This window comes from Taudactylus pleione, unplaced genomic scaffold, assembly GCF_031769625.1.
Source record: "Taudactylus pleione unplaced genomic scaffold, aTauple2 ptg000685l, whole genome shotgun sequence".
NCBI classification, from domain to species: Eukaryota; Metazoa; Chordata; class Amphibia; order Anura; family Myobatrachidae; genus Taudactylus; species Taudactylus pleione.
The window spans coordinates 1,024,202-1,051,991 of NW_028285087.1; the positions used below are offsets into that span (position 1 = coordinate 1,024,202).

Consider the following 27,790-nt stretch of genomic DNA (forward strand, 5'->3'; position numbering starts at 1 on the left):
GGTGACCTGGGTAATGTGACCTGTGTGTGGTCCTGAGGACCGATTTTGGAACCCTTGATATACAGTATAGCATAATAATGGCTGTGCCCGGAGCCTTCGCATATAAATTGATAGAACAGCTTTCATCAACGTTTCAGTGTAATTGATACACTGTCTTCAGGATCACTGAAGACAGTATCTCAATAACACTGAAACGTTGATCACAGCTGTTCAGCCTTCTGTCAATTGTTATGTGTAATGTGCAAAGATGCTAGCTGAAGAATTAATGTATGTTACTGTCTATAGTGAAGGCAGAAAGGTTCATGTATATGGTGACAGAATACTGGTAATTATTTGCTGACAAAGTGATAACATATATGGTGCAGAGAGATTTGTAATAGCTGGAGGTTGAAGGGTTATTCTACATGGTGCCAGGCTTTTGGTAATTCTAAGTGGTGTAGGGTTAATGTGTATGGTACAGAGATATTAGCAATTCTGGGGTTTGAAGAGTTAATATATGTGGTGTAGTTGGATTGACAATTCCTAGGGGATAAAATGTTAATTTGTATTGTGCAAAATTGTTTTTTCATTGTGAAAAATTGCTTCCAGAGTTAATATAGCATTCCCGCTAGGCTGTTTTAGCGGGGTGCGGTGCCCTGCCCTCCTTCTGGAGGGCAAAAAGCACCCTGCCCTCCTTCTGGAGGGCAAAAAGCGCCCTGCCCGCACAGCCTGCGGGTGCCATCTTCACCCGCGGGTTGCAGTACCCCGCGGGTGGGGAAATGTGCGGTGACCCGGTCACCGCTGGAGAATAGACGCCGGGCGCATGCACCCGGCATCTGTTCTCCCTGTCTGCAGCGCTTGGGGGCTGCCGGGCATGGCCCCAAGGGTGACGAAAAGGGGACTCATCTGATAGACACGCCCCCTTTTCAATGGCCACGCCACCTTTTCGTGAGCGTGCGCGCCCTCTCTAGGTCCAGCGCCCTGCCTGCCGCCGGAGCTAGAGTGAACACTAGTTAATATATACACCGATCAGCAATAACATTAAAACCACTGACAGGTGAAGTGAATAGCACTGATTATCTCGTTACAATGGCACCTGTCAAGGGCTGGGATATATTAGGCAGCAAGTGAACACTCAGTTCTTGAAGCTGATTGTGTTGGAAGCCGGAAAAATGGCCAAGCGTAAGGATCTGAGCGACCCTGACAAGGGACAAATTGTGATGGCTACAAGACTGGGTCAGAGCATCTCCAAAGTGGCTGGTCTTGTGGGGTGTTCCCAGTATGCAGTGGTTAGTACCTAACAAAAGTGGTCCAAGGAAGGACAACCGGTGACAGGGTCATGGGCGCCCAAGGATCAATGATGCATGTGGGGAGTGAAGGCTAGCCCGTCTGGTCCTATCCTACAGAAGAGCTACTGTAGCACAAGTTGCTGAAGAGATAATGCTGGCTATGTTAGAAAGATGTCAGTACACACAGAGCATCTGTATGGGGCTGCATAGCCGCAGACCAGCCAGAGTGTCCATGATGACCCTTGCTGACTGTCAAAATCGCTTCTACAATGGGTGTCAGAACTAGACCACAGAGCAATGGAAGAAGGTGGCCTGGTCTGACGAATCACGTCTTCTTTTAATCATGTGGACAAATGGGTGCGTGTGCGTCGTTTACCTGGGGAAGAGATAGCACCAGGATGCACTTTGAGGCAAGCCGGCGGAGGCAGGGTGCTTCTCTGGGCAATGTTCTGCTGGGAAACCTTGGGTCCTGCCATTCATGTGGATGTTACTTTGACATGTACCCTGCAAAGGTCTTTCAGCAGGATCATGCGCACTGCAAACATTGTTCAGGAATAGTTTGAGGATCATAACTAAGAGCTATGGAGGTCGCACCGTACAACTTACAGGACTGAAATGATCGGCTGCTAACGTCGTCGTGCCATATACCACAGGACACCTTCAGAGTTTTGTGGAACCCATGTCTTGGTGGGTCAAAGATGTTTTGGCGGAACAAGGGGGACCTACACTATTAGGCAGGTGGTTTTAATGTTATGGCTGTTGGGTTGATATATATATATATAAATAAATTCATGGAAAGTGCATTAATGTTGCATGTTAAATTAATTTACAGAATACTGCAGTTGCTAACTAATTTTTACTGTAAAACATATTACCATCTTAATTGGTGGTAATCATGATCAAGTTGCCAAAAACAGCAACCGTTACCAATACTGATATTTGGTAATAAAAAAAGAAAACATTTTTTTATAACAAAATATGACATCACTGCAATATCTGCCATATTCCATAGCACTAGGAACAGATTTCCACATCAGTACCTTACACCTCTGTAAGCCTCCTGACATTATGCGACCTCCCCCATACTTATGAAGGAAGCCCAGGCCGCAGGGCCACCAGTTACACACCGAGGCCATATTGTACATAGTGGAGGCAGCCATATAGTAAGTCTCCAACAGGACAACATTTGTGCAGTCAGACAATGACCACATACAAGGGCTGACGCGTTTCGGTGCTTTCAAGACATTGGACAGATCCCGTTCAGAGGCTGGCCACATAGAGTCTACGATTTAAGGCCAATTAGGTCTAAATTGCCTCCATCGGTCATTAGAATCACAGCAAGCATCGTTGCCTTTAATCTGACCAGACTGGACGGATAAAAGCTGGTGTCCGATTGGTTGCTGTGATCTTTGCTCTCTGCACCGTGTTATTATATAATGAGTAGGAGCCAAAATAGTAATATTAAATACTAGGCAGAATAGCCAATAGAAAATAAAATATAAAAAAAAGCTGTTTAGAAAAGGCCACTGACTTGTAAGGTCACAGCGCCCCCGTCTGGGCGTGCAGCCTCCATGCTTTGGCTTTAAGACGTTATGGCCTCTGGCCCCCATATCATGCAAGATTCTTCTATATAAGAGTGATAATAGACAGATGCAAAAGATTTAAAATTCTCTGTAATGTAAGGAGATAACTTCATGCAGAGGATGCAAATAATGCACTGAGATAAGGGAATGAAATCTGTAACAGCTGTGACAAATGGGAAGATTTATTATAAACTAAAATAGGAAATGTATTAGTTTTTATATATAGTGCGCTGCCCTATACTGCATGGTGTGGAATAGAATATAACAGGGAGCCGTCCAAATGGCTATAACACAAAACACCATATTACAGGACTTAGGCCCTCATTCAGAGCCGTACGCTCTGAGCAGAGCGCACGCTCTGAATGAGGGCCGGCCTCCATGAAAATGGAGCGTCCTCCTGGACGCTCGTATAGCTGTGGGTCACCACCCACAGGCTATACGAGCATGCAGTTTGATGGCCGCGATGGTCTTGACCATCGCGACCATCGAAACTGCGAGGCGGAGCCTGCGGTTGAGGTTTTCAACCGCAAGCTCCGGAGTGATTTTGGCTCTATCAGAGCCAAAATCACTCCCACTGACATCACTAGTGATGTCAGTGGGCCGGCTTCTGACGGGAGGCGTTCCCGTGGGAACGCCCCCGTCAGGGAGGCACGCCCCTGGCACGCCTACCAAAGGGGGCGTGCTGTCAATCAACATCGACAGCACGCCCCCTTTGATCAGACACAACGAGCGAAGGACTTTCCTTCGCTCGTCGCGTCTGGCGCATGCGCACGACGGAGCTCCCTCCGTCGTGCGCATGCTCAGTTCAGAACATCGACCCACTTGCGAGCGGACAGCCGCTCGCGAGTGGGTCTGAATCAGGCCCTTAGACGATAAGCGAGCCGGAAAACACAGTCAAATAAAAATCACTACTGTGTAACGGGTTGTTAGTTGTTGCTGTCGGCTGCTTATTTTCGCTACCTCTTGCTCCTGGTGTATAATGAGAACTGTGCAATCATCTAAAAAAAGAGTTCATATTATATTTTATGAAAATGAATCCCTATTACCCCATGTCTGGTTGTTGTAAATCCACTCACAAATAACATAAAAAAAAAAAAAAAAAAAGCAAACAGATACAAAAGCAGAGGTTTAAAAACAAAATACATGGTGTGGAATAAATTAAAATTTTACCAGTTCACCTATTTTCAATAAAGGAAGCCAATTTACTGACTGAACCAAAAAATATAATAATGCAACCTATCCCTTCACTAGGATCCAGTGACCTCACTGAGAGTGCAGCCTATCTATTCACTCATATCCAGTGACATGACATCACTGAGAGCGCAGCCTAATCATTCACTAGGAGCCAGTGACATCACTGAGAGCGCAGCCTAATCATTCACTAGGAGCCAGTGACATCACTGAGAGTGCAGCCTATCCATTCACTAGGAGCCAGTGACATCACTGATGATGCAGGGTATCCCTTCACTATGTACCAGTGATGATATCACTGAGAGGGCAGCTTATCCCTTCACTAGGAGCCCGTGACCTCACTGATATAGTGCAGCCTATCCACTTACTAGGAGCCAGTGACATCACTGAGAATGCAGCCTATACCTTCACTAGGAGCCCGGAGCATCACTGAGAATGCGGCCTAACCATTCACTAGGATCCAGTGACATCACTGAGAATGCAGTCTATCCATTCACTAGGATCCAGTGACATCACTGAGAATGCAGTCTATCCATTCACTAGGATCCAGTGACATCACTGAGAATGCAGTCTATCCATTCACTAGGATCCAGTGACATCACTGAGAATGTAGTCTATCCAGTCACTAGGAGCCAGTGACATCACTGAGAATGCAGCCTATCCATTCACTAGGATCCAGTGACATCACTGAGAATGCAGTCTATCCATTCACTAGGAACTAATGACATCACTGAGAATGCAGCCTATCCATTCAATAGGAACCAATGACATCACTGAGAATGCAGCCTATCCATTCACTAGGAGCCAGTGACATCACTGGGAATGCAGCCTATCCCTACACTAGGAGCCAGTGACATCACTGAGAATGCAGCATATCCATTCACTAGGAACCAATGACATCACTGAGAATGCAGCCTATCCATTCACTAGGATCCAGTGACATCACTGAGAATGCAGTCTATCCATTCACTAGGAACCAATGACATCACTGAGAATGCAGCCTACCCATTCAATAGGAACCAATGACATCACTGAGAATGCAGCCTATCCATTCACTAGGAGCCAGTGACATCACTGGGAATGCAGCCTATCCCTACACTAGGAGCCAGTGACATCACTGAGAATGCAGCCTATCCATTCACTAGGAACCAATGACATCACTAAGAATGCAGCCTATCCATTCACTAGGAGCCAGTGACATCACTAAGAATGCAGCCTATCCATTCACTAGAAGCCAGTGACATCACTGGGAATGCAGCCTATCCCTACACTAGGAGCCAGTGACATCACTGAGAATGCAGCCTATCCATTCACTAGGAGCCAGTGACATCACTGAGACAATTTCTGCGTAATTCTTCATGTTGGCTCTTACTTCCAATGTGAAGCAGACTTTTCAACCGACCAACTAATAGGGAACACGAGCTAGGATTAGTCTGTTGTGGGTTAGTTTTAATGTAAGTGACATACAGTATATTCGTGAAATACTGATTATGATATTACATAACGTGTCAGCATGGGTCACATTCAAACTGCTGTATTCTAAGACACCAAAATAAGATTTAATAAAAAAAACATAAAACACATCACAACATCACAGCAAAGGGGGGTAGAAATGTGTAAATCTTCACTTTGTTAAAAATGTGTTTATTTTTGTGATCTCCATCACACACTTTCCAAAGTCGCTCTTTAATTTGTGGTTTCTCTGGTGCATTTTAATAATTGTAATAATTGCTACATTTTCATCAGCGGCAGATTGACACATCTCTAGCAAAGGAGGACACATGCCAGTCCCTGTACACAAAACAGAAGCCAATATGATCCTACAGTGTGACAACCATGAAGAGCGTGAAGAAGACGGGTGCCAGGGCGTAGACGCAAGACGGCCAACTTATTAGCTTCCGTCCGGAGAAGCTAATAAGGTCACAGGCGTTGGCTTGTCCGGTCCCCTTACCTTTCACGTGTAGGATCGAGTGATGTCTGAATGGGGAGTTAGGACGGGAGTCGCTGAGGGTGGAGCTGAAGCTGCCAGTGCGCACGTACGACAAGCGCTGCACACCGGGACACAACAGCTCTGGCGGGTCACGGGGATGGGGGGAGAAGAAGCGGGGTATTATGGACGAACAAAGAAAAAAAAAGGCGGGAGAGGGAGGGGACAGAGAACAACACAAAATAAGAGACAGATCTGCGAAAATAATGGAGGGCTCAGAGTTTTGAGGAAATTAAATGACAGTTACGGTCAGAACATACCAGGAAAAGAAACTCAAACATTACAGGGACAAGAGGGTTAAAGCGACAGGCCCATTAACCCAGGCACACAGAAAATAAGCCCCGCCCCTTTCACAGGGTCGCGCAGTGTGGGGGTCTAATGTTTTACCAGCTGATCGGTGGGAGTGTATGCTGGGACTTGTAGTTTAACTACAGCTGGAGAGCCACAGGTTGGCCAGGCCTGCCCTACTGAGTAGAGGCCCCCCGGGCAGTGTCCGAGAGGGCTGTGTGACACAGCCGCAGAGATGCACAAGAATGTTATTATAGAGAAAACAGCTCCTTTACTAGAACAGGGGCTATCGCTGAAGACATTATGGAGGAGATTTATCAAATCTTGGAGAGAGATAAAGTGGAGAGAGATAAAGCTCCTGTCATTTTTCAAACGCAGCATGCGACTTGGCAGTTAGGAGCTGATTGGCTGGTACCTTATCACCATCCAAGGCTTAGTAAATAGACCCCTTGATCTCTCTCCTAGATTCGATAAGTCTCCCCCCCTATGTGATATAACAGAAGTTGCACATAGCAACCAATCACCTTCAACCTAGCATTTTATAGAGTGTACTAGATAAATAATAGGCAGAAGCTGATTGGTTTCTATGGAGTGACACCTCCAGTTAGAAGGTTTGATGCATTTCCCCCTATAGTCACTGACTACTTTACAATCATGTCTATCACTTCAAGGCATACATGTTATAATAACAAATACAAAGCCACTCTATATTATTGGAATGATGTACTGGCCGGGAATGTACACTAGGTGGTGCACTCGCAACGGAATAAATTGAGTCATACAAAACACTTAAATAATAATGTATAAATAGAATTAAAACTTTTTTTTTATTTTTATATAAAACTGTATTTGATTAAAATGTAATATTCATTCTAACCAAAGTGACAAATATTTTCTTGACACGTTAGCGGAACGTCCATTAATCCTTGCATCATTTTGTATATCTTTTGCCTCAAGGACAGTACGCAGGAGACTGATTGGAGAAAGCTGCACTTTGCTATGCGTTATAGATAACTTTATTATTCAGCTGAGTCGGTTAAAGAGGACAAACATAAGGGGGAGCTGTATCAAAGCTTGGATAAAGTGGAGAGGGATAAAGAACCAGCCAATTAGGGCCTGATTCAGAGCCACTCGTAAGCGGCAGCTCGTTCGCTCCGAGCGATGTTTGCCCAACTGCACATGCGTACGGATCGTTATACGCATGCGCAAACCAGTCAGTGCAGCCGAAAATTCATGTGCTCGCAAAATAGCGAATGCCTGCTAATTTGAGTGACAGAATGAGGCGTATGTGGGTGGTAACAGGGGAAGGTGCTTGAAAACGGGGAGTGGAAATCCGAAAGCAGGCGTGCTTAAAGGTCAAAACGGGCGTTTTAAGGGAGTGCATAATTAATCCAGCAGCGTCATTGACCACGTCACTTGGTTTTTTTTAACTCAGAACTGCTTGCAAAATAGTGGTTGAAAAAACCAACCACAAGAATAGCGAGCAGTTCATACGCTGGTCGATGTACTCGATTAATCTAATAAATAGCGGACATGACGCATGGTGCGAGCGGCCAGGGGGCGTATTTTTCAAATTTACGTTCGCATGTTTTGCTCGCTCGTTCAGACTTAGAGGCGTGAACAGACCGCAAAGTGCGAACGGTTCATTTGAATAGCCACCCTTTTTTAGAAAACGAACGACCGCAAATAGCGAGCGGCTCTGAATGAGGGCCTTAACTTCTAGCTGTCATATTTCAAACACAGCCTGTACCACAGTTAGGAGCTGATTGGCTAGTACTTTATCTCCTATTCACTTGATCTCTCTCTAAGCTTTGATACATTCCCCCTATAGCGTTGGCCCCGCTCTGCAGTAATTGCATCACTAGTGCTCTAAGCGTAAAATACAATCAGGAGAGATACAGATCAGATATCTGAGATCCATGAATCCTCATCCATAGATCTAAAGTGATCGTGTGTTGCCTGCAGAGAGGGGAGCCAGACGTTTTGTGGTGTAAAACGATATTTATAATGCTGTGTTAAATAAATCGATAATAATATTAATAAATGATGAAACGGTTAGCATTACTGCCTCTCAGCATGGAGGACATGAGTTCCCGGATATGGCCCATCAGTGTAGAGTTTGTATGTTCTCCCCGTGATATTAGGAATTTCCAGTTTCCTCTCACACTCCAAAAACATACTGGTAGTTTCATTGGCTTAACCCCAATGCGTCCGTGTGCCCATGTGATAGGGTATATAGATTTTACGCTCCACTGGGGCAATCGGCCGATGTGAATGATGCAAATATACTCTGTGAAGTGTTGCATAATATCTGTGAGCTATATCAATAACTGTTCATAAATAATAATTCATAAAAAAAAAAATTGCTAATAAATAAAAAAAATATCCAGCCTATCAACCGGCTAGAAATAGTGATCTATTGGAAGCAAGTCCCTGGTGGCATCGCTGATTGAACTGCTGGTCTGAATCCTCATAAAACTGGTTCAGCCAATGAAATGGCTCCTTGTAGGCGTGACGTGCAAGTATTGTGATGTTAATAAAGTGTTGTTATTTTGGGCCAGGGATGTACAGTATATAGGCATAGTATATGGGGAACAAACTACTCAACAGGCACAAGCCCAGTAGTTGCCCTGTAGTTATTCACCCAAAAATGCCCCCACCACACCCTAAGTGTTATACAAGACCCTCGGCGCATCAAATGTCGGTTCTTACCGGGCCTGTGGAAATGTTGCGGGGAGCGCGAGATGGTCGGGGTGTAGTTATGGCGACTGTACACCGGAGAGTTGATTGATCCCTGACTCTCGGACCTTTGTATTATTCGTTCCCGACCATCCTGATACCCCTAGATCCAGAAAACAGTGATTGTAAAATATACATGACAGGTTAATTGCGTCATTACTACAGATAACACGAATACCCCCCCCCCCTTTTTTTACAGATGCTGCTTCTATGTTCAGCTGTGGTCATATATGGATAAGGCGTAATAACGGGGCAGTAATAAATTGCTCGCTATCAGTAAAAGCTCAAAGTAATGCTGATCACCTTGGGGAGCAGGCGGACTTAGACTCAGACTCACCTCTGCAGATGGCGTAGGGGACAAAGTTCTGGGAGACTGTAACATAAAGCACAATAAAGATGGATTATGCTCACATGCATTATATAACTGTACTGCCAGGCTGGCGAGGAATCTAATCAACGCAGAAGCAAGACACCATACAGTACACCAATAGTGATTAGTAATTTGTGAAAAAGGTCAAGGCAATAGCATATACTATATCAAGATTGCATAGCACATCGCATGTATTTATGAGTAATCTGTGAGGAATTATTAAACACATTTATCACTGCTAAGCCCAGGTGCTCCAGATGGACACTGAACGTATATTACTCGTACAGTAATTCACAGAAATCTCTTATTTTTCATATACTGTATGGACATTAGGTGGCGCTCCAGTCAAACTCATCGCTAGATATTTGGATTTATGAGACTGATTCAGTAGTGGGTGCTAATTCTGTCCTGGCTGCGTCTTTGTACGCAGGAGTAGTGAGAACACCTGCTAAAGCCACCGTAATTAGTACAGAGTCCCCGGACGGCTGCGTCTCTAATCCGCCGCTTCACAGTCTAACCTCAGTGGATATTGTGTAAATATATTTTGCAGTTTGCTGGGGCTTCTCTGACAAGATTCCCGCAGCACATGTTTGGTAATGGGGAATTGTCCAGACAGGAAACACAGGACAGAAATGTGGCCATTGAGGAATGATACAGGAAGGTCACCGTGTTACAGTATATCGTCTGTTCTCTCTAATTGCTCTCATTAATCCAGAACATTGTACACGTCATTCTATCTGAGGCATAGTGAATTCATTTTCTGGCGAGGGGACGGAACAGACCAACAAGCATTATACCTCCCGCCTCCTGCCCTGGGCAGGGCTGAATAGATTATTGGGCTTGTCGGAATAGAAAAGCACCAGAGGAAAATGGTTTCCTCCACAAATAGTAATTACGCTGTTTATTAAACTCCAGGGGGTAAATTTACTAAAGTGAGAGTTTTCAGAAGTGAGTTTTAAAAGTGGTGTTGCCCATAGCAACCAATCAGATTCTACTTAACATTTAACTAGCACCTTCTAGAAGATAATAGGTAGAATCTGATTGGTTGCTATGGGCAACATCACTTTTAAAACTCACTTCTGAAAACTCTCACTTTTGTAAATTTACCCCCAGGTGTGTATGATGCAGCAGTGTACCAGACGCGGCACACCATGTCACTCTACCTGTAGATCATTTATTTACATTTCAGCTTATTGTGCAATATTAGCTTATTCGTTAATGGATTACAGAAGAGAGAGTGTGCTAATCAAGGCGCAAAGACGTGAGAGGATAAAGAGGATCTCAGTGCAGGTAGCCAGAGAAAACGCAGGGACAGTGCAACAGACAACCTACGCCAAGGGTATTAAAGGGGAACTAAAGTAAAAAAAAAAATGCATTGCCAAATAAACATATATGTATGCCCGGACAGAGGATGCGCTGTTTACATTACCCGTGAGTAGGAGCTGCCATGAGGATCTATTTGGGTATACAGCAGCACAGTACAGTACACAGACTGCCATGAGGATCTAGTTGGGTATACAGCAGTACAGTACAGTACACAGACTGCCATGAGGATCTATTTGGGTATACAGCAGCACAGTACAGTATACAGACTGCCATGAGGATTTATTTGGGTATACAGCAGCACAGTACAGTACACAGACTGCCATGAGGATCTATTTGGGTATACAGCAGCACAGTACAGTACACAGACTGCCATGAGGATCTATTTGGGTATACAGCAGCACAGTACAGTACACAGACTGCCATGAGGATCTATTTGGGTATACAGCAGCACAGTACACTACACAGAATGCCATGAGGATCTATTTGGGCATACAGCAGCACAGTACAGTACACAGACTGCCATGAGGATCTATTTGGGTATACAGCAGCACAGTACAGTACACAGACTGCCATGAGGATCTATTTGGGTATACAGCAGCACAGTACAGTACACAGACTGCCATGAGGATCTATTTGGGTATACAGCAGCACAGTACACTACACAGACTGCCATGAGGATCTATTTGGGCATATAGCAGCACAGTACAGTACACAGACTGCCATGAGGATCTATTTGGGTATACAGCAGCACAGTACAGTACACAGACTGCCATGAGGATCTATTTGGGTATACAGCAGCACAGTACAGTACACAGACTGCCATGAGGATCTATTTGGGTATACAGCAGCACAGTACAGTACACAGACTGCCATGAGGATCTATTTGGGTATACAGCAGCACAGTACAGTACACAGAATGCCATGAGGATCTATTTGGGTATACAGCAGCACAGTACACAGACTGCCATGAGGATCTATTTGGGCATACAGCAGCACAGTACAGTACAGAGACTGCCATGAGGATCTATTTGGGTATACAGCAGCACAGTACAGTACACAGACTGCCATGAGGATCTATTTGGGTATACAGCAGCACAGTACAGAACACAGACTGCCATGAGGATCTATTTGGGTATACAGCAGCACAGTACAGTACACAGACTGCCATGAGGATCTATTTGGGTATACAGCAGCACAGTACAGTACACAGACTGCCATGAGGATCTATTTGGGTATACAGCAGCACAGTACAGTACACAGACTGCCATGAGGATCTATTTGGGTATACAGCAGCACAGTACACTACACAGACTGCCATAAGGATCTATTTGGGCATACAGCAGCACAGTACAGTACACAGACTGCCATGAGGATCTATTTGGGTATACAGCAGCACAGTACAGTACACAGACTGCCATGAGGATCTATTTGGGTATACAGCAGCACAGTACACTACACAGACTGCCATGAGGATCTATTTGGGTATACAGCAGCACAGTACAGTACACAGACTGCCATAAGGATCTATTTGGGCATACAGCAGCACAGTACAGTACACAGACTGCCATGAGGATCTATTTGGGTATACAGCAGCACAGTACAGTACAGAGACTGCCATGCGGATCTATTTGGGCATACAGCAGCACAGTACAGTATACAGACTGCCATGAGGATCTATTTGCGTATACAGCAGCACAGTACAGTACACAGACTGCCATGAGGATCTATTTGGGCATACAGCAGCACAGTACAGTACAGAGACTGCCATGAGGATCTATTTGCGTATACAGCAGCACAGTACAGTACACAGACTGCCATGAGGATCTATTTGGGCATACAGCAGCACAGTACAGTACACAGACTGCCATGAGGATCTATTTGGGTATACAGCAGCACAGTACAGTATACAGACTGCCATGAGGATCTATTTGCGTATACTGCAGCACACTACGGTACACAGACTGCCATGAGGATCTATTTGGGCATACAGCAGCACAGTACAGTACAGAGACTGCCATGAGGATCTATTTGGGTATACAGCAGCACAGTACAGTACACAGACTGCCATGAGGATCTATTTGGGTATACAGCAGCACAGTACAGTACACAGACTGCCATGAGGATCTATTTGCGTATACAGCAGCACAGTACAGTACACAGACTGCCATGAGGATCTATTTGGGCATACAGCAGCAGAGTACAGTACACAGACTGCCATGAAAACAATGCATGCCTGTATCCGGTAGCTTCGGGCCTTGTACACACCTGTCCGCTTGTATAGTTATTTTAACACTTTAAACCAGTTAATAGAGCGCATTAAAAATGAGATAATAAAAGCCAATAGTGCTATTCCCACATTTGTGTTCTAAAGTGTTTACACAGCCCTGAAAATGTTTCTTGTGGCAAAAGCACAATATATGGAAGACACATGTAAAACGCGCTTTAGAATTCACGCATTTCTGTGTTATGTGTGGATGGACACTTGTCCTTACAATACACTTGTGTTTGTCCTGTGTGTTGGACCAGGAAATCACACATGGGGTACTGTAGGTAAATATGAGGCACAAGTTTTTATAATCGATCTACATTAATCATCTACTGCCCTCTAGGTAAAGCAAATGTCCCATTGCCCTGTGGGTGTAGCGCCCCCTGTCCCATACACTCGGTAATGCAGCGGACTGTACAGGCAGTTGTGTAAATTGCTGTGACCACTCAAAATGTTTTTTTATTTCATTCTAGATCCCCTTTAACAATTAAAGCTTCGGGGCTGACCCCCCGACTTACTCTATTATTGTGAGCCGAGGACCTGTCACTTCTGGGGCTCTGAGGCTGTAGGCAAAAATTATTCGGTTATTAGTCAAAGTTATGACAGTAAAAGGAAACACTACCAGGAGGGGAACCGGGAGACTAAACCGCTTATTATATTATACAGCTCCATCTTTCACCTTTTGCTGTATATGATCAAAGGCCTGACTCGTAGCTGCGCATTCCAGCCTGCATTGAGTTGGTTGGCGCAATGTGGCCGCACTGTCCCTATACCTCCGCTTGGAAGAGCAGCCGTCATCGCTATTAGTGCACATATGTGCCTGCCCTGTCCCGGGTGCAATAAATCTGAAATCAATTATATATATATATATATGTGCGGCAGCACAGTGGTTAGCATTATATATATATGGACCTTGTGTTTATATGGTGGCACAGTAGTTAGCATTATATATATATATCATAGCGTAGTGCTCGCAAGCAGGTCGATGGCGGGCCATTGGGCACGCACGGTGTGCGCGAGCCCTGGAACGAGTGAGAAATCCCTCGCTCTGGGGCTCGCTACAAGGCGGGGAGGGGGGTGGCTGCACAAACGGAGGCGTTCTCGAAAGAACGCCTGGCGTTTGTGGGCGGCCCTACTGACATCACTCGTGATGTGAGTAGTGGACTTCCTGCTCTATTAGAGCAGAAAGTCCACTCGGGCTTGCGAGACCTGAGACCCTACCACAGGGTCTCCTCGCAAGCCCGATGGTCGCGATAATCGTGGTCACCCACAGCTGTGCGAGCGGCCTGGAGACCGGTCAAAAAAAAAATAATAGGGACACCCTGATTCAGAGCGAGCGCACGCAAATAGCGTGCGCCTCTGAATCAGGCCCCTTGTGTATATATGGTGGCACAGTGGTTAGCATTGCTGACTCCTAATGCTGGGGTCATGGCTTTGGAGCATACATTTCTAATACAGATGATCTACACAAGGTAGACAAATAGGACCAGAGTATTTCCATGTGATGCCCAGTATCTGATTGTGAAAGGTATATGTAGGTACAGTATATGAAAGGTATATGTAGGTACAGTATATGAAAGGTATATGTAGGTACAGTATATGAAAGGTATATGTAGGTACAGTATATGAAAGGTATATATAGGTACAGTATATGAAAGGTATATATAGGTACAGTATATGAAAGGTATATGTAGGTACAGTATATGAAACGTATATGTAGGTACAGTATATGAAAGGTATATGTAGGTACAGTATATGAAAGGTATATATAGGTACAGTATATGAAAGGTATATATAGGTACAGTATATGAAAGGTATATGTAGGTATATGTACTGTAGGTATATGTAAGGTATCTGTTGTGGAGTTACAAGTACCAATGCCCGACAGACTCTTCTGGGACTTGTAGTACAACAGCGTACCTGAGGCTGGTGTAAGGCATTGGCGGACATTCCAGCTTACCTCCCCCACACTTTGCCTTTCTTGCCGGTCCTCATATGTGGACGTATAGAAAGATTCATAGGTGATGAGATCGGGGCGTTCTATGTCATAAATGGCTTTCACTTTGGGGATAGCAGCGAGATCCTTGTAATCCAGGATTTCGTCATTCACTTTAGCCTGGAAAGACAACACAATAACGTTTATGAACAAAGGGTTAGGTTTAGGGTTTAGCCAGGACTATATTATTGGGGCCTATAACCACCCCAACCTTCCAGCTCAAACCACCATGATAAATCAAAGATAACCGTCATGCAGAAGATTGCGTGCGCTTCGTGGTCCAGTGCGTAATATAGTGACACCACCGGGAGCATTAATCGCCTTCCTCACTGAGCCATGGTCCAATCACTGTACAATGCACAGGGGTGCAGGAACAGGGTAATGTATGGAACCCTATGTAAGAAAGGCTGATCTAATAACTGCAATTGTTCTCATATCAGAGGTTGCTAAAGAAACAATATGGAAATTCTTGGGGTCCAAGGTGGGACAAAAATAACGTAATTAATGTTTGTAAATCAGCAAATGCTTGCTGCAATACGGCTTTTATCTTACACCTACCTATTAACATACAACTTACGTGCGTTTTTACGCACATTTGCGCATTTTAAAGAAGAAACAAAAAACATTTGTAAAATGACGCTGGTGGTTCAGTAATGTGCCATATATTTGTTGTATCTGTACGCCTATAGTAATGGGTATGTACAATATGGCAATGTCCATGGATGAACCAGGGAATTGTACAATCCTTTCAGTCGGCATCGCTGTTAGCTACAACCCTGGTAATGTTTCCCAGCATGCACTGAGGCAGGTATATATTAGGCAGAACATACACATCTCCATTCTAACAAGCAATAGAAGAAATAGGATGTGGAGTATTCCTATTTAATCCCACCCTGCGGTGACTATGTCTTGCTGTGGTGCTATACAATATATATTGTGGGGTACTCACACAGATGGTATGGCCCGGCGAGGCTGGTATACTGGACCCAGGCCGGGAATAGACACTGTCAGTGGATGACCTGGTGGGCTGTAACACAGAGAGAGGTGTGCATTAATAAATATAAATGTACAGAGGATTCACGTGAACAGGATTCTGTACCTAAAAATGAAAGATTTTAATATCCCTCAGCGGATTCATCTTCAACTTTAGCACAATCTTAATAACAATGCTGCTAGCAAACAAGTAGTATGTGAGTAATACAAGCACACACATGACTTGGGGAATTTGTACAACATCCGTGTGTCATACAATGCCCTGATAATTAGGCCACTGGGGGGCGCTGTTCTATAGGAGGCCGCAGAGCTCACAGTGCACAATCACTTCAGGGGAGACAGACTGAAATGAAGGATGAACGCCATTACCCTGTGACGCCACAGTGATTTTGCGAATGCGATATTTTCTCAGGTTGATATGCTCTTATAAGTAAGAGGAAAGAGCGTTGTTTCCCATTCACTTCAGCCGGTCACCACCGATCCGTGGGGGGAATTTATCAAAGCTTGGAGATAGATAAAATTGTCAGAGATAAAGGGCCCGATTCAGACCCGCTCGCTAGGCTGCGTTCGCACGGAGCCTGCCGGTGTTTGCAATGTGCGCATGCATATAAGACGCAGTGCTCGTGCGCGAACTAGTCCATGCGATCGGGAAGCGTTTGTACGCTGCACATAGCCGCCTTGCTAGAATTAGTAACAGGGCGAGCCGTTTGTGGGTGGTGACGAGGGATGGTCGCTGGAAACGGGGGTGTGGTGGTGCGAACGCAGGTGTGTCTGTGCGTCTCAATGCCGTTTCAGAGCGTCATAATAAACTTCAGATGTCTGCATTACACACTGAAGCGCTCGCAGTGCTTGCGGTTGGGTATGGTCAGCCACAAGTGCTGCGTATGGGTCCGATGTTACTCGATGGTACTAATTGTTGCATACACTTCTGGAGATGACGTGTATTACGAAGGGAAAGTGGGCGTCTTATGACAGGCTGGTGGGCGTCTATATACACACTGCCATCGCACGCCAAGACATAGTGGGCGTGCTAATGTCTTGCCGTGCAATCGCCGGATTTGCATACTTTGGCAGCTGACGGCTGCGTGCGAACGCACATAGCGAGCGGGTCTGAATCGGGCCCAAAGTACCAAACAATCTGCTCCTAATTGTCACTCTGAGCCGAGACACCGTAACCCCCGTCCTCCGAGCAGAGTGTGCTCTGGGCAGGATGAACGGTTTCCCTCAGAGTCACGGCTGATACAAACAGATCCTGAGTTTTTTGGCTGATTTAAAGGTTAATCGTCTTTTCTTTGCCCACAGATGAAGTCATACGGTCCTGGGTGGTTATAGGAACACGCCCTTCCAATCCTGATGTGCTGTATTGTTAAATCTCAGGATGACATGGTTATAATTACTGGGGATGTAACACTAATAACACTGTAATCAACCAGATAAGTCTCTGGGAAATCGGGGAATTATCTGAATGTTCTTATTCACAGACGCGCCAAAGCCTCAGTATTGTTATAAGCACTTACAAACTAAGGGCCTCATTCAGAGCCGGTCGCTATTTGCGGTCGTTCGTTCAAAAAAAGGGGTGGCTATTCAAATGAACCGTTCGCTCTTTGCGGTCTGTTCACGCCTCTAGGTCTGAACGAGCGAACAAAACTTGCGGTCGTTTTTTGGAAAAATACGCCCCCTGGCCGCTCGCATCCTACGTCATGTCCGCTATTTATTAGATTAATCGAGTACATCGACCAGCGTATAAACTGCTCGCTATTCTTGTGGCTCGTTTTTCCTACCGCAATCTTGCGAGCAGTTCTGGCTATAAAATAACCCAGTGACGTGGTCAATGACGCTGCTGTATTAATTATGCACACCCATAAAACGCCCGTTTTGACCTTTAAGCACGCCTGCGTTCGGATCTCTCCCCGTTTTCAAACACCTTCCCCTGTTACCACCCACATACGCCTCCTCCTGTCACTCATATTAGCAGGCATTCGCTATTTAGCGAACAAACGATTTTCGGCCGCACTGACTGGTTCGCGCATGCGTATTACGATCCGTACGCATGCGCAGTTGGGCAAACATCGCTCGGAGCGAACGAGCGGCCGCTTACGAGAGGCTCTGAATCAGGCCCTAAGTCTGAAAGTGCAGGCCCCTGCCGCCCGCTGTTATAGCGTCCTCAGAAGTAGCCATCAATAGTATCGGCACTAGCACCAGCTCCAAGCCAGGTGCCGCGCCAATCCCATGCCAGGTGCAAGAGTTCAATCGGAAACAGGCTTCCCTTCCCTGTATGCATTAGTCAGAATGGCACGGAGACTGAACATACACGCTCTCGGGAGTCCCATCAGAAATAGGCGCTCCGTCCGTGTTGATACTCGCCGCCCAGACACGCTTACTTTAGGATGGTCTGCATTTGCGCAAGATTCTGAGCGCATGCACCTATTTGAGCCTTTGGACACCGTGCGTTTTGCAAATCAGACGCATGCGCAATCGGCTCAGAAATGTGTTTTTACAGATGCGGCCGACTCAAGATCAGGCCTACTGCCCCTCATCCGTCTGGTCAGATTGTGTCTCTGTGGTCTAGTGTATGGGATCCCCCCCTCCCCTGAAATGCCGCAAATGTAACAACTCTCTGGAATGCTATAGAGCAGTTTTCAGTCCTATTGGGGTTGGGGTGCAATGTCAGCACCACCGATCAATTTAAAACGGAAGCTCCTATGTATCTGTTTTAAATCCACACACATTATACGTGGCCAAAAAAACGCCAAATGTCACTTCTTGTAAGTAACCACACACTCATCTGTGTGCAACATGTCACGGAAATGCAGTTAAAATTCATGTACAGCCCCCTTCCCCCACCCAAACCCTCCTCGCTGTTCACAAATCCAAAATGTGACATGTTTTGGCTAAATGATCCAGCTAATATGATGTATTTGTCTTCTGATCGATTTATATAGAAATATACCGGCAATGACACGCACGTACATAAATGAGGAGGTTGGTGCACTTAAAAATACAGAACGCTAAGCTGATCCTTTATGGTGGGGAATGTTGCCTAATCTTTTCTCACGTTGTGCCATCCTTGTCTGAGGGGAGTGTAAATGGTTCAGGTGAATGTCAGGGATAAAAAGGAGGATTTGGGCCGCAAGGTTACGTCACCGTTCAGAATTCATTTGTAGATTCAAATCTGCTAATTTGGATTTGGGCCCCATTTGTGCTGGCAGCAGCAGACGTGCGGAGTGTATAGAAACCCCATTTGTGCTGGCAGCAGCAGACGTGCGGAGTGTATAGAACCCCCATTTATGCTGGCAGCAGCAGACGTGCGGAGTGTATAGAGACCCCATTTGTGCTGGCAGCAGCAGACGTGCACAGTGTATAGAACCCCCATTTGTGCTGGCAGCAGCAGACGTGCGGAGTGTATAGAACCCCCATTTGTGCTGGCAGCAGCAGACGTGCGCAGTGTATAGAACCCCTATATGTGCTGGCAGCAGCAGTCGTGCGCAGTGTATAGAACCCCAAACTTCAGAAGATGATCTGAGCAGGAGAAGTCGGGCCAGTACCAAATGGAGCAGAAATCAGAGATAAATTAGCAAACAAGTCTGGGTCAGGGACGCAGGAGACGATCAGGATACAAGACATGGAAAACCAGGAATCTGGAAATCGGGACTGTTGGACCACAGGCCCAGCCCCAGCAGCACTTGACCAAGTTTATGTGCACGTGTAGATTTGCACTGTTACACGCACTGACGTTGGCTTTTAACCAGGCAGTTGCCGAGGATGGAAGTCTGCATAATTCTTCCCCTCAGACACATAAAAGAACATCACATTGGTAACAATCCGTAAAGAAACACTTTACTAGAATAGTGCCCTGCAGGACAAAGTCATCAGATACCAGACATTGTCTGAGAGCCTGAGACAGCACACACACCTCCTGAAACTCCCCTGCAGGATCTATCACTCACTAACATGTCACTTTATAACAAAAGGGTGGCAGACATGGAATGTAGGTGGGTTATAGTATGTAAAACTAAATGTAAATACAAAATATGGTCTAGACCAGAAGAAGCATTAAATCAAAGGCAAATGCTGGGTAAATTCTGCCTGATTTCTAATGCTACCTGGAAGCTGGCACTTGGTAAGCCAATATAGCAGGGAATCGCCCCTAAAACCGTCATTCTACATGACCAAATCAATCAGGGTACAACCAAAAAGCAGGATCAAAGTTGACCCCTGTATGAGAGGTCAGTGTAATTGAAGCTTTGCCACAACCCACAATCGCACAATGAGTGAGAAAATGGAGCGTGCCGCACCATGCCATATAATTTAGTTTCTGTGACACTCTCTAGTATGAGATATCCAGCATCAGTAAGTTCCAGTTATGCAGCTGAGGAAAGGATCAACAGCACAACATGGGTGGGTGTGCTATGTTGTGTCGACATTCAGACTGATGACCCAGATAACATGTTGGCATACATCACGGCGTCATGGACGTAAAGTCGACATGTAGAGAGGAGCAGAGTACCGGATTTTTCTTTCAATTGTGCACCATAGGAGCATCGCAGAGGCAACAAAAAGCAGCTCACAGAGCACAATCGACGCTGGGATGTGACCTGAACGGCACAGGAATTGGTATTACACACGTACAAAGTCACGGATGAAGCACAACGGAACGTTAGCGTGAGAAAAAGCAGCTGCCGCAACATCGCAGCACCTCGTATACAGAATCAGACTCAGCGGCACGCAGATGTACAAATGTCGCACATCACATTGATCAGTGCAATCTAGCATTGTAGCATTATCGCTCCCCAGTTGTTTTATTTGTGTGAATACTGTAAGACGCACATTTTTCATGCTCGGTGCGGCCGAATCACCCCGGGACCTGGCGCCTGAGAGGGGCTATTTGGCGCGACTGAAGCGACAGTAAGAAAGGACAAATCTGTAGCATTTTTTAACTGTATAAGCTCTAACCCTAACCCTAAAATGTACTGTCGACATGCACAATGCCGACATAATGATCAAACCCCCAGGTAGGGCAACAGCAGATTTCCTGTAAGAATGGGGTCGCTGCTGTGAGTGTAGACACCCCCGCCCCGTCATACACTCCCTGGGTGATGTGCAATTACAGGTGTGGAGTCAGCACAGGTGTCTCTTATGGAAATATGATCACTTGACACTTACTGTAGCTGTTTATAAAATGGGCAGGAAACTTGTTATTCAAGTCTGGGATCGCTCACATTCTTCATTGCACCTAAGCCAGACGGGGGATTAAAATAATGATCTAGATTCATCCAGCAACATGTAAGCATTGTCCTTATTCACAGGGGAGGCAATCGGGAAGCCGACTGCCTAAATACCGGCAGCCGGCTTCCCGACTGTCTTATCCCGGCAAGGGTGAAATGCAGATGTAGACGCCCGTATTTCCCCGACGCCGGGAGACCGGCGCACGGCATCACGATCGTAGTGATGCTGGGCGCCGTGAGCGGATAGCCGCGGGAGGGGAGGGTTAGGTTTAGGGCTCCCGGGGGGGACTTAGGGTTAGGCACCCCCCCGGGAGGGTTAGGGTTACGCTAGAGGGAGGGAGGGTTAGGAACCCCCGGGGGGGAATTAGGGTTAGGCACCCCCCCGGGGGACTTAGGTTTAGGCAGCGGGGAAGGGGGTGGTTAGGGTTAGGCACTTGGGGGGGAAGTTAGGGTTAGGCACCCCTGAGGAGGGTTAGGGTTAGGTTAGTGGATACTTACCTATCCACGATCGGGATTTCCAGCGCTGTCGGGCTTCCGCTGCGTCGCACTCTGCTTCTGTCGGGCTGCCGCTGACGGCCGGCGGTATTTCATACCAATTCCATTCACAGCTCTCAGTATGTAACATGCTGTATACTGCACTATATGGAACCCTTGTATCCCTGGGGGTGGGTAGATTCTAGTGGGTTTATGCTGGACTGTGGGCAGAGGTGGGCACTATACACACATTGGGCCCTGATTCGGAGCATCACGCAATGTCTCCTGCAGTTGGGCGACTTGTTTGCCACTGCGCATGCGCCGCAAAAAGGTGCCATTGCGATCACAATCAGGTCCGTGGTGCATTGATAGGATCGATCCAAAAATCACTATGGCGGTCACGATGTTCTTAGCTTTCTCTCCGTCCTTTCCACCTTTTCTTTTTATTCAACTGCGCATGTGCAACCATTTCTACCAATGCTGTTTCCACGGTGTGTAAGTATTAAATACAAAGATGCCGACTCCATATCGATCGATACGGGTGACCTCCGATGGCCATCCCCCTACCCAGAGTCCCTGAGAAGTACTGTACACATATGTATATGGCCTAGATGCAGCCAATAGGAGGTAGTAAACACACAGGGTTTGGAACCCTTAGCTCTGACCCCAGTAGAATAAGGAAATCACGTACATAAGACACAGCCCCCCCCTCACCACCAGGACAGTTTCCCTCACACCAGGTCATTTTGTCTCACTATGGAAATAATTAATTTTTTGATAATGAAAGGGAACAGACGTGCCTGTACAGGCGGAGACCTTCTGATGCCCTGAGGCGCCGTGTCTGTGTATGATGCTAAATCCGCCCAATGGGCGAGACTAACATGTAGTTATCACACACCTGGCCCTCCAGGACAGATACTGCATGTGCAGAGGAACAATGACAGCAGAGAGAACATCTCTTTAATAAAAGAAATAGAGCTCTATAGTATACATGGGATCACAACGCAACTTATAATATGTAAATACTGTATTCTAAGTATCAGCCAATAACCTCTCAGACATGCACACTGCACATACTGTATAGACTCCTTACACTGCACATACTGTATGTATCCATTGCTTATAATAAGAAAGCAGCTGATCCAATCATTAGGGGCCAGTGACATCACTGAGAATACAGCCTATCCATTCACTAGGAACCAGTGACATCACTGAGAATGCAGCCTATCCATCCACTAGGAGCCAGTGACATCACTGAGAATGCAGCCTATCCATCCACTAGGAGCCAGTGACATCACTGAGAATGCAGCCTATCCATTCACTAGGAACCAGTGACATCACTGAGAATGCAGCCTATCCATCCACTAGGAGCCAGTGACATCACTGAGAATGCAGCCTATCCATCCACTAGGAGCCAGGGACATCACTGAGAATGCAGCCTATCCATTCACTAGGAACCAGTGACATCACTGAGAATGCAGCCTATCCATCCACTAGGAGTCAGTGACATCACTGAGAATGCAGCCTATCCATTCACTAGGAACCAGTGACATCACTGAGAATGCAGCCTATCCATCCACTAGGAGTCAGTGACATCACTGAGAATGCAGCCTATCCATCCACTAGGAGTCAGTGACATCACTGAGAATGCAGCCTATCCATCCACTAGGAGTCAGTGACATCACTGAGAATGCAGCCTATCCATCCACTAGGAGTCAGTGACATCACTGAGAATGCAGCCTATCCATCCACTAGGAGTCAGTGACATCACTGAGAATGCAGCCTATCCATCCACTAGGAGTCAGTGACATCACTGAGAATGCAGCCTATCCATCCACTAGGAGTCAGTGACATCACTGAGAATGCAGCCTATCCATCCACTAGGAGTCAGTGACATCACTGAGAATGCAGCCTATCCATCCACTAGGAGTCAGTGACATCACTGAGAATGCAGCCTATCCATCCACTAGGAGTCAGTGACATCACTGAGAATGCAGCCTATCCATCCACTAGGAGTCAGTGACATCACTGAGAATGCAGCCTATCCAGTCACTAGGAGCCAGTGACATCACTGAGAATGCAGCCTATCCATTTACAAGGAGCCAATGACATCACTGAGAATGCAGCATAACCATTTACCAGAAGCCAGTTACTATGGAATGGAATTGGAGGCAGCCATTTGGGATGTACCAATTTCTGTGAGAGTGCCGATTATCCATTATATGATGATATCATTGGTTCCTTATGGACTGATACTCATGAAAATTAGCTCAGAAAACAGCCGTCACCACAATCTTTAGCCAATAAGGGACTAATGTCGAATAGGATGTACGCCTTTTTGCAAGACGTATATTGCCAAGCGTATGCAGGTACAGACGATGTAGGGTTGTACACACTTCAATCACTTCTCTCCTTGTGAATGAAGTGGTGGAACAGCACATGGGTAACAGTCCAGAGAGGGCGTGTCGGCAGACATGAGGGCTATGCAGAATTGGTCGGAACCCGGCCTACCATTTGAACCAAATTTGGGTTGGCGCAAGTATGAGTGGATGCTGATAACGATTATCAAACTAAACTTGGGGATAGGAGGCGTCTGCACCACAAACCTGAAGGTAACTCTGCATATGATCAAAAATACATTTAGTTCGGTGCACGCCATGTCTGAGTAATTATGGCTGACTTGTGTCTACCTCCTTATCTGGGAAACATTACAACCTGATACACTATATAAGAAGGGTGAAAGGGAATTGGTGGGAGAGAGGCACTGCACTCCAGACGGTCATGAACTCTCAGTGACTGTAAGCTCCACGGGTTCCACTATGCCTGACGTTTCCCTTTACCCGATGCCTCAGTATTATAACAATAAATTATTATATTATTCCCAACAGGGGACATTTCTCTGCTCTGTCCAGCAGCCAAGTTCCCCAGAGCTGCATTTTCGCCTCGCCGCCGTCCACAGCAAGAGCCTCATTATCCCCCCAATCCAGGACTGGTGGATCTCAGGATCATCCCTTATCTCCCAGAAATCTCAGCGAGCCTCAGCCTTGTGCATTGTTTTGTGCGAGGTTAAATAGCAGTCACTGTATTAGCAGCTTAGAAAACACATTGATCGAAACATTCCAGGATAAACCTTCGGAGAGCGAGGGGAGCAAAACTGATCGTTCCGGATAGAAAAAAACAATACAGGTTGTGTGGTATCAAAGGGAATGATAATGGTGATCTAAAGATGATAATATCATTATAACAGTGTCAAAAAAATTAATAGCGTGTGACAGCAGACAACTATTAGATACCCTTTATATTGGGTGCGGACGTCCACAACACTGACCGCACCATTGAGAAGTCAGGGGCTCCCATCCTGGGGCGCTGGCCAGTCTACTAGTGTATCTGGCGAGAAGGAGTCTTATAAGCTCTATTCCTATCAAAGTCCCTCGTAGTTGTAATACACATTTATCTAATTGACACTTATATGGTGTACACAATAGAACAAGAATATGCACAATAGTGTCAAATCCATCACAGGGAGAAGAATCATATCTAGCTAAGGACCCAAAGCTTTACTAATAGAATTATATAGGCGATAATGTATATCTTACTGTGTATAATAGGGGTATTAAAGGGTCTCATTTATCAACTAGTTTTATCATACACAACAAGTGATAAAACTGCGTATGATAATAGTGCTCCAGCCAATCAGCTCCTAACTATCATCTGTTTGGAAAACGACAGTTGGAAGCTGATTGGCTGGAGCACCATTTATCATATAGAAGGAGTTTTAACACTCGTTGCGTATAAATTAGGCCCTAAGTCACTATGGGGGGGACATGAATCAAACCTTCTAAAGAGGACAAGTGAAAGTGTTGTTCTTAGCAACCAACCAATCAGGTTTTAGCTATCATTATATATAATGTACTAGGTAAATTATCGATATAATCTGATTGGCTGCTTTACGCATCACCTGCATTTGTCCTCTATAGTTGATTTGATACATCTTCCCCTAAGACGTACCATGAGCCAGGAAGAGTTCCTCTATACAGCTCGCCTTCCAAACAGAACACTGCCTGTTCCCAGGGTGGCGGCTTCTGTGCCCCCCGTTATCCTGTAATGCTGCCTGGGGAAACCCTACCAGTGACAGAGGGTAGTACCCCGACCAGCCTGTTCTCTGCTGGGGTAATGGCAAAATCATGGCCGTGTTTGTGAGTAATGTTCCATCTCCTGCTACAGATCCTTGCTAGGGTAAACTTCCATCCTTCCTACTCAGCATTCATTCCTGTTACGGTACAAGGCTGACTATGGCTACAACGCTTAGACTCGGTCAAATACCCGTACCCCCATTATCTCTCCCCTATCTCTTTTCTCTGTAGAGATAACTCATACGGTGACACCATATGTCCCACTGATCTGTACTTTTCATTCCAACCGTACCCACATGAGAGTGATAGGACTCCTATAACTTGGTGCATCACCATCAGACGTTTATATATTGTACAGATTCCCCATCACTATTTGTATCAGCGGCTTCCTATAACATAAGGGACAGAGGCCACTTACCCGCAGCTTCTCTTCTGCCTTGGTAGATTGCTTACAGTCGGGATGCCAGACCGTAGAACCTGCAAGAGGTAAAGATACAGCTGAGCTGGGTGTGAGGTCACTGCTACACGGATTGGTAGTAAGCCTGGCATTAAGTGCTGGGCTGCAGCCTCTTTGGTGTATGTCCAACATCTGCATCTCATTGGCTTTGTAGATCACATTCCTCTGCAAATACCTCATCTCTGAATCCTAATTGTGCACATAACGTTACATTCACATACACTGATACTATAAGGGCAGGTCTGATGGAATGACGCTTACACCGATACATATGGGCAGGTCTGATGGAATGACGCTTACACCGATACATATGGGCAGGTCTGATGGAATGACGCTTACACTGATACATATGGGCAGGTCTGATGGAATGACGCTTACACTGATACATATGGGCAGGTCTGATGGAATGACGCTTACACTGATACATATGGGCAGGTCTGATGGAAGGACGCTTACACTGATACATATGGGCAGGTCTGATGGAATGACGCTTACACTGATACATATGGACAGGTCTGATGGAATGCCGCTTACACTGATACATATGGGAAGGTCTGATGGAATGACACTTACACTGATACATATGGGCAGGTCTGATGGAATGACGCTTACACCGATACATATGGGCAGGTCTGATGGAATGACGCTTGCACCGATACATATGGGCAGGTCTGATGGAAGGACGCTTACACTGATACATATGGGCAGGTCTGATGGAATGACGCTTACACTGATACATATGGGCAGGTCTGATGGAATGCCGCTTACACTGATACATATGGGAAGGTCTGATGGAATGACACTTACACTGATACATATGGGCAGGTCTGATGGAATGACGCTTACACCGATACATATGGGCAGGTCTGATGGAATGACGCTTACACCAATACATATGGGCAGGTCTGATGGAATGACGCTTACACCAATACATATGGGCAGGTCTGATGGAATGACACTTACACCGATACATATGGGCAGGTCTGATGGAATGACGCTTACACTGATACATATGGGCAGGTCTGTTGGAATGACGCTTACACTGATACATATGGGCAGGTCTGATGGAATGACGCTTACACTGATACATATGGGCAGGTCTGATGGAATGACGCTTACACTGATACATATGGGCAGGTCTGATGGAATGACGCTTACACTGATACATATGGGCAGGTCTGATGGAATGACGCTTACACTGATACATATGGGCAGGTCTGATGAATGACGATTACACTGATACATATGGGCAGGTCTGATGAATGACGATTACACTGATACATATGGGCAGGTCTGATGGAATGACGATTACACTGATACATATGGGCAGGTCTGATGGAATGACACTTACACTGATACATATGGGCAGGTCTGATGGAATGACACTTACACCGATACATATGGGCAGGTCTGATGGAATGACGCTTACACTGATACATATGGGCAGGTCTGATGGAATGACGCTTACACTGATACATATGGGCAGGTCTGATG

The 27,790-nt window shown here is 45.9% G+C and overlaps 1 protein-coding gene across 1 annotated transcript in view; it reads right to left on the minus strand.

The window, feature by feature from the left end:
• Positions 1-27,790, minus strand: part of ABLIM1 (actin binding LIM protein 1) — a 278,634-nt gene that overhangs the window by 44,427 nt on the left and 206,417 nt on the right. Inside the window, exons 8-12 of the mRNA XM_088456046.1 lie at positions 26,258-26,316; positions 15,964-16,041; positions 14,979-15,134; positions 9,394-9,429; positions 9,030-9,159 (exon numbers count right to left, since the gene is read on the minus strand). Of these exons, the coding sequence (XP_088312172.1) occupies positions 9,030-9,159; positions 9,394-9,429; positions 14,979-15,134; positions 15,964-16,041; positions 26,258-26,316 (459 nt within the window). The remainder of the gene's footprint in view (positions 1-9,029; positions 9,160-9,393; positions 9,430-14,978; positions 15,135-15,963; positions 16,042-26,257; positions 26,317-27,790) is intronic.